This window comes from Pseudorasbora parva, chromosome 1 (genome assembly GCF_024679245.1).
Source record: "Pseudorasbora parva isolate DD20220531a chromosome 1, ASM2467924v1, whole genome shotgun sequence".
In the NCBI taxonomy this organism is placed as follows: Eukaryota; Metazoa; Chordata; class Actinopteri; order Cypriniformes; family Gobionidae; genus Pseudorasbora; species Pseudorasbora parva.
The window spans coordinates 154,638-170,000 of record NC_090172.1 but is presented as its reverse complement, the minus strand read 5'-3'; the positions used below and the strand labels follow the sequence as shown (position 1 = coordinate 170,000).

Below are 15,363 nucleotides of genomic sequence, written 5' to 3'. Positions count from 1 at the left end.
TAGAGCGGAGAGAAGGCCGATCCGGAGCCCATCGGTGTCCGGTAACCGGGAAGATCCCCCTCTGACCGCTGACCCCCCGGGGGACCGAGCAGCAGCTCGATGGCCTTCACCACGTCCCCCGAGCTGGCCCTGAGAGCCGAGTCCCGATCGGCCCGCTGCAGCTGCGGGAAGATCTTCATCAGGACGGCCCCGGGGCTCGGGCCAAACGCGTCGGGCTCCGGTGGAGGTGTCGCCAGGGGCTCGGGCAGCCGGTCCGGTGCTGGGTCAGTCGGTGCTGAGGAGAACGGGCCGCTGAACACACTGCTCTGGGTCAGGCTCTTCTCTACACACACACACACACACACACACAAGGCTCGATTAAAGCACACGAGTGGGACCAACACGGCACATGTTCTGTATATTATATTTAAAACAAAGGATTTTCTTTTACGCTCTACTCGAGTATATTGACTTTATCGGTGTTTATCGCTGGGAAACTTTTACTTCATTACAAACCAAAGCATAATATAAACTTTTTACGGAAAACTGAGAAAGTACTACATTATTACTGTAATTAAGTGTTAATTGATATTCAATTGAAAAGTCCAAAATTATACTTTGAATTAAATTTTCCACAGATAAACCTCATCACTATTGCGAACATTATTCATAAATGCATTTTTCACTCAAATAAAACGAAGCTTATCATTAATCAGATGCTATTAGAAGCTCTTAATACCAGCAAACAAGTTTTAATATTCGGAGATAATATCGCCTAATGAGATCTATAAGCCTGGGAACACCACCACAGGTGTTAAAAACTCCATCAATAAATCATTATATACAGTAGGCCTATTTATATTCCTTATATTGGCATTGATTAGATCTGCAAGTCGTTACATCAGTGACCTATTCCCAGTAATAATGCGCGTGTCCTGCATTGCGCGAGCTCGTACCGGGTCTGAAGGCGTCGCTCGCGCCGGCCTCGCTCGCTCCCGCCGCGGGCTGGATGATCATCTGCAGCTCCTCCTGCGCCTGTTGCCTCCGCAATGCCACCTGCGCCGCCATGACGCGCTGCCTCTCCGCGATCAGCGCGCATTTGACGCACGCGCAGTCGCGCCACCGGCAGAAACGCTTGTGTCCCTTCAGAGCCGACACGACGCCGTGATTCCGACAGCGCGCGCACTTCGGGCTCCGCGGGAAGCTCCGGTCATCATGACGGAGGAAGAGCGTCGGAGGCGGCGTGAGGAGCGAGAAGTGGCCGCTGCGGGGCTCCATCACTGCGCGCGCGTGTGTGTATGTGTGCTGGTGCTGAATGAGCCAAAGATTTAATGCTGCAGGTGACAAAGGAGAAACACGACACCCCGCACGCCCCTCACACACACACACACACACACACTTCTGTTAGTTGTTTGTTCTGTCTACAGGCTAGCGTAAAGTGGCAGTGCTGAAAACACTTCAGTAACACAAATAGTAATGATGTGATCAAACAAATCTCTAATGTTTGTCCTTCTGTCCCTGAGCTCCTGCTGCTCATCTGCTGAGGCACACTAAAGAGAAGCTCACCCGCACTGAAGATGAGCCCATGAGTTACTCTCCCTCCACTCATCTGAGGTGTGTATGACATTCTGCTTTAATACGGACACAGTCTGAGTTATATTAATAATATAATAGCTCTTCCAAAACGAGCACAGTGACCCATCCATCATAAAAGTGCATCTATTCCTCATAAAAGTGCATCTATCATCATAATAGTGCATCTATCATCATAATAGTGCATCTATCATCATAAAAGTGCATCTATTCCTCATAAAAGTGCATCTATCATCATAAAAGTGCATCTATCATCATAATAGTGCATCTATCATCATAAAAGTGAATCTATCATCATAAAAGTGAATCTATCATCATAATAGTGCATCTATCATCATAATAGTGCATCTATCATCATAAAAGTGCATCTATCTGTCATAATAGTGCATCTATCATCATAAAAGTGCATCTATCATCATAATAGTGCATCTATCATCATAAAAGTGCAGCTGTCCATCATAAAAGTGCAGCTGTCCATCATAAAAGTGCATCAATCCATCATAAAAGTGCAGCTGTCCATCATAATAGTGTATCTATCATCATAAAAGTGCATCTATCCATCATAAAAGTGCATCTATCCGTCATAATAGTGCATCTATCATCATAAAAGTGCATCTATCATCATAATAGTGCATCTATCATCATAATAGTGCATCTATCCATCCATCATAAAAGTTTATCTATCATCATAAAAGTGCATCAATCCATCATGAAAGTGCAGCTGTCCATCATAAAAGTGCATCTGTCCATCATAAAAGTGCAGCTGTCCATCATAATAGTGCATCTATTATCATAAAAGTGCATCTATCCATCATAAAAGTGCATCTATCCATCATAAAAGTGCATCTATCCGTCATAATAGTGCATCTATCATCATAAAAGTGCATCTATCATCATAATGGTGCATCTATCATCATAATAGTGCATCTATCATCATAAAAGTGCATCTATCATCATAATGGTGCATCTATCATCATAATAGTGCATCTATCATCATAAAAGTGCATCTATCCGTCATAATAGTGCATCTATCATCATAAAAGTGCATCTATCATCATAAAAGTGCATCTATCATCATAATAGTGCATCTATCATCATAAAAGTGCATCTATCCATCATAATAGTGCATCTATCATCATAATAGTGCATCTATCCATCATAAAAGTGCATCTATCCATCATAATAGTGCATTTATCATCATAAAAGTGCATCTATCATCATAAAAGTGCATCTATCATCATAATAGTGCATCTATCATCATAAAAGTGCATCTATCATCATGATAGTGCATCTATCCATCATAAAAGTGCATCTATCATCATAAAAGTGCATCAATCCATCATAAAAGTGCAGCTGTCCATTATAAAAGTGCAGCTGTCCATCATAAAAGTGCATCTGTCCATCATAAAAGTGCAGCTGTCCATCATAATAGTGCATCTATCATCATAAAAGTGCATCTATCATCATAAAAGTGCATCTATCCATCATAAAAGTGCATCTATCATCATAAAAGTGCATCTATCATCATAAAAGTGCAGCTGTCCATCATAATAGTGCATCTATCATCATAAAAGTGCATCTATCATCATAAAAGTGCATCTATCCATCATAAAAGTGCATCTATCATCATAATAGTGCATCTATCATCATAAAAGTGCATCTATCATCATAAAAGTGCATCTATCATCATAATAGTGCATCTATCCGTCATAATAGTGCATATATCATCATAAAAGTGCATCTATCCGTCATAATAGTGCATCTATCATCATAAAAGTGCATCTATCATCATAATAGTGCATCTATCATCATAAAAGTGCATCTATCATCATAAAAGTGCATCTATCCATCATAAAAGTGCATCTATCATCATAATAGTGCATCTATCATCATAAAAGTGCATCTATCATCATAAAAGTGCATCAATCCATCATAAAAGTGCAGCTGTCCATCATAAAAGTGCATCTATCATCATAAAAGTGCATCTATCATCATAAAAGTGCATCTATCATCATAATAGTGCATTTATCATCATAAAAGTGCATCTATCATCATAAAAGTGCATCAATCCATCATAAAAGTGCATCTATCATCATAAAAGTGCATCAATCCATCATAAAAGTGCATCTATCATCATAAAAGTGCATCAATCCATCATAAAAGTGCATCTATCCATCATAAAAGTGCATCTATCATCAAAATAGTGCATCTATCATCATAATAGTGCATCTATCATCATAAAAGTGCATCTATCCATCATAAAAGTGCATCTATCATCATAATAGTGCACCTATCATCATAAAAGTGCATCTATCATCATAATAGTGCATCTATCATCATAAAAGTGCATCTATCCATCATAAAAGTGCATCTATCATCATAATAGTGCATCTATCATCATAAAAGTGGATCTATCATCATAAAAGTGCATCTATCCATCATAAAAGTGCATCTATCATCATAATAGTGCATCTATCATCATAATAGTGCATCTATCCATCATAAAAGTGCATCTATCATCATAATAGTGCATCTATCATCATAATAGTGCACCTATCATCATAAAAGTTTATCTATCATCATAATAGTGCACCTATCATCATAAAAGTGCATCTATCATCATAATAGTGCATCTATCCATCATAAAAGTGCATATATCCATCATTAAAGTGCATCTATCCATCATTAAAGTGCATCTATCATCATAAAAGTGCATCTGTCATCATACAAGTGCATCTGTCCATCATAAAAGTGCATCTATCATTATAAAAGTGCATCTATCATCATAAAAGTGCATCTGTCATCATAAAAGTGCATCTATCATCATAAAAGTGCATCTATCATCATAATAGTGCATCTATCATCATAATAGTGCATCTGTCCATCATAAAAGTGCATCTGTCCATCATAAAAGTGCATCTATCCATCATAAAAGTGCATCTATCATCATAAAAGTGCATCTATCATCATAAAAGTGCATCTATCATCATAATAGTGCATCTATCCATCATAAAAGTGCATCTATCCATCATAAAAGTGCATCTATCCATCATTAAAGTGCATCTATCCATCATTAAAGTGCATCTATCATCATAAAAGTGCATCTGTCATCATAAAAGTGCATCTGTCCATCATAAAAGTGCATCTATCCATCATAAAAGTGCATCTATCCATCATAAAAGTGCATCTATCCATCATAAAAGTGCATCTATCCATCATTAAAGTGCATCCATCCATCATTAAAGTGCATCTGTCATCATTAAAGTGCATCTGTCATCATAAAAATGCATCTGTCATCATAAAAGTGCATCTGTCCATCATAAAAGTGCATCTATTTATCATAAAAGTGCACCTGTCATCATAAAAGTGCATCTATCATCATAAAAGTGCATCAATCCATCATAAAAGTGCAGCTGTCCATCATAAAAGTGCATCTATCATCATAAAAGTGCATCTATCATCATAAAAGTGCATCTATCATCATAATAGTGCACCTATCATCATAAAAGTGCATCTATCCATCATAAAAGTGCATCTATCATCATAATAGTGCACCTATCATCATAAAAGTGCATCTATCATCATAATAGTGCATCTATCATCATAAAAGTGCATCTATCCATCATAAAAGTGCATCTATCATCATAATAGTGCATCTATCATCATAAAAGTGCATCTATCATCATAAAAGTGCATCTATCATCATAAAAGTGCATCTATCCATCATAAAAGTGCATCTATCATCATAATAGTGCATCTATCATCATAATAGTGCATCTATCCATCATAAAAGTGCATCTATCATCATAATAGTGCACCTATCATCATAATAGTGCACCTATCATCATAAAAGTGCATCTATCATCATAATAGTGCACCTATCATCATAAAAGTGCATCTATCATCATAATAGTGCATCTATCCATCATAAAAGTGCATCTATCCATCATTAAAGTGCATCTATCCATCATTAAAGTGCATCTATCATCATAAAAGTGCATCTGTCATCATACAAGTGCATCTGTCCATCATAAAAGTGCATCTATCATCATAAAAGTGCATCTATCATCATAAAAGTGCATCTGTCATCATAAAAGTGCATCTATCATCATAAAAGTGCATCTATCATCATAATAGTGCATCTATCATCATAATAGTGCATCTGTCCATCATAAAAGTGCATCTGTCCATCATAAAAGTGCATCTATCCATCATAAAAGTGCATCTATCATCATAAAAGTGCATCTATCATCATAAAAGTGCATCTATCATCATAATAGTGCATCTATCCATCATAAAAGTGCATCTATCCATCATTAAAGTGCATCTATCCATCATTAAAGTGCATCTATCATCATAAAAGTGCATCTGTCATCATAAAAGTGCATCTGTCCATCATAAAAGTGCATCTATCCATCATAAAAGTGCATCTATCCATCATAAAAGTGCATCTATCCATCATAAAAGTGCATCTATCCATCATTAAAGTGCATCTATCCATCATTAAAGTGCATCTGTCATCATTAAAGTGCATCTGTCATCATAAAAGTGCATCTGTCCATCATAAAAGTGCATCTGTCCATCATAAAAGTGCACCTCATAAAAGTGCATCTGTCCATCATAAAAGTGCATCTATCATCATAAAAGTGCATCTATCATCATAAAAGTGCATCTATCCATCATAAAAGTGCATCTATCATCATAAAAGTGCATCTATCATCATAAAAGTGCATCTATCATCATAATAGTGCATCTATCATCATAAAAGTGCATTTATCATCATAAAAGTGCAGCTGTCCATCATAATAGTGCATCTATCATCATAAAAGTGCATCTATCATCATAAGCGCATATATCATCATAATAGTGCATCTATCATAAAAGTGCATCTATCATCATAATAGTGCATCTATCATCATAATAGTGCATCTATCATAAAAGTGCATCTATTCCTCATAAAAGTGCATCTATCATCATAATAGTGCATCTATCATCATAATAGTGCATCTATCATCATAAAAGTGCATCTATTCCTCATAAAAGTGCATCTATCATCATAAAAGTGCATCTATCATCATAATAGTGCATCTATCATCATAAAAGTGAATCTATCATCATAAAAGTGAATCTATCATCATAATAGTGCATCTATCATCATAATAGTGCATCTATCATCATAAAAGTGCATCTATCTGTCATAATAGTGCATCTATCATCATAAAAGTGCATCTATCATCATAATAGTGCATCTATCATCATAAAAGTGCAGCTGTCCATCATAAAAGTGCAGCTGTCCATCATAAAAGTGCATCAATCCATCATAAAAGTGCAGCTGTCCATCATAATAGTGTATCTATCATCATAAAAGTGCATCTATCCATCATAAAAGTGCATCTATCCGTCATAATAGTGCATCTATCATCATAAAAGTGCATCTATCATCATAATAGTGCATCTATCATCATAATAGTGCATCTATCCATCCATCATAAAAGTTTATCTATCATCATAAAAGTGCATCAATCCATCATGAAAGTGCAGCTGTCCATCATAAAAGTGCATCTGTCCATCATAAAAGTGCAGCTGTCCATCATAATAGTGCATCTATTATCATAAAAGTGCATCTATCCATCATAAAAGTGCATCTATCCATCATAAAAGTGCATCTATCCGTCATAATAGTGCATCTATCATCATAAAAGTGCATCTATCATCATAATGGTGCATCTATCATCATAATAGTGCATCTATCATCATAAAAGTGCATCTATCATCATAATGGTGCATCTATCATCATAATAGTGCATCTATCATCATAAAAGTGCATCTATCCGTCATAATAGTGCATCTATCATCATAAAAGTGCATCTATCATCATAAAAGTGCATCTATCATCATAATAGTGCATCTATCATCATAAAAGTGCATCTATCCATCATAATAGTGCATCTATCATCATAATAGTGCATCTATCCATCATAAAAGTGCATCTATCCATCATAATAGTGCATTTATCATCATAAAAGTGCATCTATCATCATAAAAGTGCATCTATCATCATAATAGTGCATCTATCATCATAAAAGTGCATCTATCATCATGATAGTGCATCTATCCATCATAAAAGTGCATCTATCATCATAAAAGTGCATCAATCCATCATAAAAGTGCAGCTGTCCATTATAAAAGTGCAGCTGTCCATCATAAAAGTGCATCTGTCCATCATAAAAGTGCAGCTGTCCATCATAATAGTGCATCTATCATCATAAAAGTGCATCTATCATCATAAAAGTGCATCTATCCATCATAAAAGTGCATCTATCATCATAAAAGTGCATCTATCATCATAAAAGTGCAGCTGTCCATCATAATAGTGCATCTATCATCATAAAAGTGCATCTATCATCATAAAAGTGCATCTATCCATCATAAAAGTGCATCTATCATCATAATAGTGCATCTATCATCATAATAGTGCATCTATCATCATAAAAGTGCATCTATCATCATAAAAGTGCATCTATCATCATAATAGTGCATCTATCCGTCATAATAGTGCATATATCATCATAAAAGTGCATCTATCCGTCATAATAGTGCATCTATCATCATAAAAGTGCATCTATCATCATAATAGTGCATCTATCATCATAAAAGTGCATCTATCATCATAAAAGTGCATCTATCCATCATAAAAGTGCATCTATCATCATAATAGTGCATCTATCATCATAAAAGTGCATCTATCATCATAAAAGTGCATCAATCCATCATAAAAGTGCAGCTGTCCATCATAAAAGTGCATCTATCATCATAAAAGTGCATCTATCATCATAAAAGTGCATCTATCATCATAATAGTGCATTTATCATCATAAAAGTGCATCTATCATCATAAAAGTGCATCAATCCATCATAAAAGTGCATCTATCATCATAAAAGTGCATCAATCCATCATAAAAGTGCATCTATCATCATAAAAGTGCATCAATCCATCATAAAAGTGCATCTATCCATCATAAAAGTGCATCTATCATCAAAATAGTGCATCTATCATCATAATAGTGCATCTATCATCATAAAAGTGCATCTATCCATCATAAAAGTGCATCTATCATCATAATAGTGCACCTATCATCATAAAAGTGCATCTATCATCATAATAGTGCATCTATCATCATAAAAGTGCATCTATCCATCATAAAAGTGCATCTATCATCATAATAGTGCATCTATCATCATAAAAGTGGATCTATCATCATAAAAGTGCATCTATCCATCATAAAAGTGCATCTATCATCATAATAGTGCATCTATCATCATAATAGTGCATCTATCCATCATAAAAGTGCATCTATCATCATAATAGTGCATCTATCATCATAATAGTGCACCTATCATCATAAAAGTTTATCTATCATCATAATAGTGCACCTATCATCATAAAAGTGCATCTATCATCATAATAGTGCATCTATCCATCATAAAAGTGCATATATCCATCATTAAAGTGCATCTATCCATCATTAAAGTGCATCTATCATCATAAAAGTGCATCTGTCATCATACAAGTGCATCTGTCCATCATAAAAGTGCATCTATCATCATAAAAGTGCATCTATCATCATAAAAGTGCATCTGTCATCATAAAAGTGCATCTATCATCATAAAAGTGCATCTATCATCATAATAGTGCATCTATCATCATAATAGTGCATCTGTCCATCATAAAAGTGCATCTGTCCATCATAAAAGTGCATCTATCCATCATAAAAGTGCATCTATCATCATAAAAGTGCATCTATCATCATAAAAGTGCATCTATCATCATAATAGTGCATCTATCCATCATAAAAGTGCATCTATCCATCATAAAAGTGCATCTATCCATCATTAAAGTGCATCTATCCATCATTAAAGTGCATCTATCATCATAAAAGTGCATCTGTCATCATAAAAGTGCATCTGTCCATCATAAAAGTGCATCTATCCATCATAAAAGTGCATCTATCCATCATAAAAGTGCATCTATCCATCATAAAAGTGCATCTATCCATCATTAAAGTGCATCCATCCATCATTAAAGTGCATCTGTCATCATTAAAGTGCATCTGTCATCATAAAAATGCATCTGTCATCATAAAAGTGCATCTGTCCATCATAAAAGTGCATCTATTTATCATAAAAGTGCACCTGTCATCATAAAAGTGCATCTATCATCATAAAAGTGCATCAATCCATCATAAAAGTGCAGCTGTCCATCATAAAAGTGCATCTATCATCATAAAAGTGCATCTATCATCATAAAAGTGCATCTATCATCATAATAGTGCACCTATCATCATAAAAGTGCATCTATCCATCATAAAAGTGCATCTATCATCATAATAGTGCACCTATCATCATAAAAGTGCATCTATCATCATAATAGTGCATCTATCATCATAAAAGTGCATCTATCCATCATAAAAGTGCATCTATCATCATAATAGTGCATCTATCATCATAAAAGTGCATCTATCATCATAAAAGTGCATCTATCATCATAAAAGTGCATCTATCCATCATAAAAGTGCATCTATCATCATAATAGTGCATCTATCATCATAATAGTGCATCTATCCATCATAAAAGTGCATCTATCATCATAATAGTGCACCTATCATCATAATAGTGCACCTATCATCATAAAAGTGCATCTATCATCATAATAGTGCACCTATCATCATAAAAGTGCATCTATCATCATAATAGTGCATCTATCCATCATAAAAGTGCATCTATCCATCATTAAAGTGCATCTATCCATCATTAAAGTGCATCTATCATCATAAAAGTGCATCTGTCATCATACAAGTGCATCTGTCCATCATAAAAGTGCATCTATCATCATAAAAGTGCATCTATCATCATAAAAGTGCATCTGTCATCATAAAAGTGCATCTATCATCATAAAAGTGCATCTATCATCATAATAGTGCATCTATCATCATAATAGTGCATCTGTCCATCATAAAAGTGCATCTGTCCATCATAAAAGTGCATCTATCCATCATAAAAGTGCATCTATCATCATAAAAGTGCATCTATCATCATAAAAGTGCATCTATCATCATAATAGTGCATCTATCCATCATAAAAGTGCATCTATCCATCATTAAAGTGCATCTATCCATCATTAAAGTGCATCTATCATCATAAAAGTGCATCTGTCATCATAAAAGTGCATCTGTCCATCATAAAAGTGCATCTATCCATCATAAAAGTGCATCTATCCATCATAAAAGTGCATCTATCCATCATAAAAGTGCATCTATCCATCATTAAAGTGCATCTATCCATCATTAAAGTGCATCTGTCATCATTAAAGTGCATCTGTCATCATAAAAGTGCATCTGTCCATCATAAAAGTGCATCTGTCCATCATAAAAGTGCACCTCATAAAAGTGCATCTGTCCATCATAAAAGTGCATCTATCATCATAAAAGTGCATCTATCATCATAAAAGTGCATCTATCCATCATAAAAGTGAATCTATCATCATAAAAGTGCATCTATCATCATAAAAGTGCATCTATCATCATAATAGTGCATCTATCATCATAAAAGTGCATTTATCATCATAAAAGTGCAGCTGTCCATCATAATAGTGCATCTATCATCATAAAAGTGCATCTATCATCATAAGCGCATATATCATCATAATAGTGCATCTATCATAAAAGTGCATCTATCATCATAATAGTGCATCTATCATCTTAATAGTGCATCTATCCATCATAAAAGTGCATCTATCCATCATAATAGTGCATCTATCCATCATAATAGTGCATCTATCATAAAAGTGCATCTATCCATCATAATAGTGCATCTATCCATCATAATAGTGCATCTATCATAAAAGTGCATCTATCATCATATTAGTGCATCTATCATCTTAATAGTGCATCTATCCATCATAAAAGTGCATCTATCATCATAATAGTGCATCTATCATCATAAAAGTGCATATATCCATCATAATAGTGCATCTATCATCATATGAGTGCATCTATCCATCATAAAAGTGCATCTATCCATCATAATAGTGCATCTATCCATCATAAAAGTGCATCTATCATCATAATAGTGCATCTATCATCATAAAAGTGCATCTATCCATCATAATAATGCATCTATCATAATAATAGTGCATCTATCATAAAAGTGCATCTATCATCATAATAGTGCATCTATCATCATAATAGTTCATCTATCATCATAAAAGTGCATCTATCCATCATAAAAGTGCATCTATCATCATAAAAGTGCATCTATCATAAAAGTGCATCTATCATCATAAAAGTGCATCTATCATCATAATAGTGCATCTATCATCATAAAAGTGCATCTATCATCATAAAAGTGCATGTATCCATCATAAAAGTGCATCTATCATCATAAAAGTGCATCTGTCCATCATAAAAGTGCATCTATCCATCATAAAAGTGCATCTATCATCATAAAAGTGCATCTATCATCATAAAAGTGCATCTATCATCATAATAGTGCATCTATCCATCATAAAAGTGCATCTATCCATCATAAAAGTGCATCTATCCATCATTAAAGTGCATCTATCCATCATTAAAGTGCATCTATCATCATAAAAGTGCATCTGTCATCATAAAAGTGCATCTCTCCATCATAAAAGTGCATCTATCCATCATAAAAGTGCATCTATCCATCATAAAAGTGCATCTATCCATCATTAAAGTGCATCTATCCATCATTAAAGTGCATCTGTCATCATTAAAGTGCATCTGTCATCATAAAAATGCATCTGTCATCATAAAAGTGCATCTGTCCATCATAAAAGTGCATCTATCCATCATAAAAGTGCACCTGTCATCATAAAAGTGCATCTATCATCATAAAAGTGCATCAATCCATCATAAAAGTGCAGCTGTCCATCATAAAAGTGCATCTATCATCATAAAAGTGCATCTATCATCATAAAAGTGCATCTATCCATCATAAAAGTGCATCTATCATCATAAAAGTGCATATATCATCATAAAAGTGCATCTATCATCATAATAGTGCATCTATCATCATAAAAGTGCATTTATCATCATAAAAGTGCAGCTGTCCATCATAATAGTGCATCTATCATCTTAATAGTGCATCTATCCATCATAAAAGTGCATCTATCCATCATAATAGTGCATCTATCCATCATAATAGTGCATCTATCATAAAAGTGCATCTATCCATCATAATAGTGCATCTATCCATCATAATAGTGCATCTATCCATCATAATAGTGCATCTATCATAAAAGTGCATCTATCATCATATTAGTGCATCTATCATCTTAATAGTGCATCTATCCATCATAAAAGTGCATCTATCATCATAATAGTGCATCTATCATCATAAAAGTGCATCTATCCATCATAATAGTGCATCTATCATCATATGAGTGCATCTATCCATCATAAAAGTGCATCTATCCATCATAATAGTGCATCTATCCATCATAAAAGTGCATCTATCATCATAATAGTGCATCTATCATCATAAAAGTGCATCTATCCATCATAATAATGCATCTATCATAATAATAGTGCATCTATCATAAAAGTGCATCTATCATCATAATAGTGCATCTATCATCATAATAGTGCATCTATCATCATAAAAGTGCATCTATCCATCATAAAAGTGCATCTATCATCATAAAAGTGCATCTATCATAAAAGTGCATCTATCATAAAAGTGCATCTATCATAAAAGTGCATCTATCATCATAAAAGTGCATCTATCATCATAAAAGTGCATCTATCATCATAATAGTGCATCTATCATAAAAGTGCATCTATCATCATAATAGTGCATCTATCATAAAAGTACATCTATCATCATAATAGTGCATCTATCCATCATAATAATGCATCTATAATAATAGTGCATCTATCCATCATAATAATGCATCTATAATAATAATAGTGCATCTATCCATTATAATAATGCATCTATAATAATAATAGTGCATCTCTCTGGTCTCTGCAGTGAACACTTCCTCTTACATTATCAGCTGGAGTTCAACAAAGAAAATATAATCAGAATTTTATTTAAGATTGGGATTATATTAAAAAATGAATCTGCTTTTGCTCGATGAAGATGCTTAATATTGCACGTGTTGAATAAAATGTAATTTACAGCTTTGATCTGGACTTCTGTAATCATTACAGCATCTGTATCTCAGATTCATACTCATATCACTCTCCTGTTTATTATCTTTCATCTCTGTCAATCGCAGGAATAATCTCCACTCTGAGCCAATTGCCAGGCGAGGCACTTTCACAGTTTTCCTGGAATTTGCATTCATTTGTTGTGTGTGAGTGTGTGAGTGTGTGTGAGAGTGAGAGAGAGGGGGGGGGGGTGTTATCATTTCATCCACAGGATCTCCATCTGCGGATCTTATCAGAACACCTCTACACGCATGAGCAACAGAGTCTGTGTGTGCGTGTGTGTGTGTGTGTGTGTGTGTGTGTATATGTGTGTGTGTGTGTGTGTGTGTGTGTGTGTGTGTGTGTGTGTGTGTGTGTGTGTGTGTGTGTACTTGTTTATAGTACATGACCCAAATGTCCCCACAATGTAAATGGATTCATAAACATACACATTTTTTTTTTTTGAAAATGTAAAAGTGCGTGCGTGTGTGTGAGAGATGTGTGTGTTCAGTCCTCACACACGTCCTAAAGAGTTTCGTGTTGTTCTGAAGTTGTCTCAAACGTTGTGTTGAGCTTTAGTTCACTCAGTCAACGACAGGCTTCACTCTTCCATTCTCAGGCTGATTGTGAGCTGTCACTGAGGCGAGAGACGCCTGAGGGTCCCTGATGGATCATATCTGCGCTCCAGACCACCAGAAGAGAAGTGTGTCTGTGTGTGTGTGTGTGTGTGTGTGTGTGTGTGTGTGTGTGTGTGTGTGTGTGTGTGTGTGTGTGTGTGTGTGTGTGTGTGTGTGTGAGAGAGAGAGAGAGAGAGAGAGAAATCATACACGCACACACACACACACATAGTAAATTAAGAGATGTGACAGCGAGCCCAAGTTCAGTATGGAGTACCGGAAGGCTCAGTGTTAGGACCGCTGCTCTAAACATTATTGTAATGCTCTACTGGGTGGTTGCCCTGCTCGCTTAATAAACAAACTCCAGCTAGTCCATGATAGATAGATAGATAGATAGATAGATAGATAGATAGATAGATAGATAGATAGATAGATAGATAGATAGATAGATAGATAGATAGATAGATAGATAGATAGATAGATAGATAGATAGATAGATAGATAGATAGATAGATAATTTAAGATAAGATACTTGCTTATTCCTCAAAGCACTAAATGGTTTAGCTCCAGTACTTAAGCGAGCTCTTAACACATTATACTCCATCACGTCTATTGCGGTCTCTAAACTCTGGCCAGTTGATCAGACCTAGAATATCTAAATCAACTGCAGGCGGTCGATCCTTTTCCTATTTAGCTCCTAAACTCTGGAACAGTCTTCCTAGCATTGTTCGGGAAGCAGACACACTCTGTCAGTTTAAATCTAGACTAAAAACTAGGGCTGTCAAACGATTAAAATATTGAATCGCGATTAATCACATGATTGTCATTTGTTAACTCGTGATTAATCACAATTTAATGGCAGATTTTAATATGTTGTAAATGTATCCTAAATTAATTTTGAATTAAGTGTTTAATATTCTAACCAACATGGGTATATGGACAAATATGCATGCTTTATGC

General features: G+C 35.1%; 1 protein-coding gene and 1 long non-coding RNA gene across 3 annotated transcripts in view; one reads left to right on the top strand and one right to left on the bottom strand.

Moving 5' to 3' along the window:
- Nucleotides 1-1,587, bottom strand: part of LOC137082646 (doublesex- and mab-3-related transcription factor A2-like) — a 2,414-nt gene extending 827 nt beyond the window's left edge. Inside the window, exons 1-2 of the mRNA XM_067447969.1 lie at nt 936-1,587; nt 1-322 (exon numbers count right to left, since the gene is read on the bottom strand). The exon at nt 1-322 is cut by the window's left edge and continues 827 nt beyond it. Of these exons, the coding sequence (XP_067304070.1) occupies nt 1-322; nt 936-1,257 (644 nt within the window). The 5' untranslated portion in view covers nt 1,258-1,587. The remainder of the gene's footprint in view (nt 323-935) is intronic.
- On the top strand, nt 170-14,489 carry LOC137082651 (uncharacterized). Of its 2 annotated transcripts, none has more exons than XR_010906384.1 (3): nt 170-309; nt 1,503-1,593; nt 14,406-14,489. It is a non-coding gene; the product is annotated as an uncharacterized lncRNA (long non-coding RNA). The 2 variants fall into 2 exon arrangements; XR_010906383.1 differs by lacking the exon at nt 170-309 and adding an exon at nt 1,183-1,319.
- The last annotated feature ends 874 nt before the right edge of the window (nt 14,490-15,363 follow it).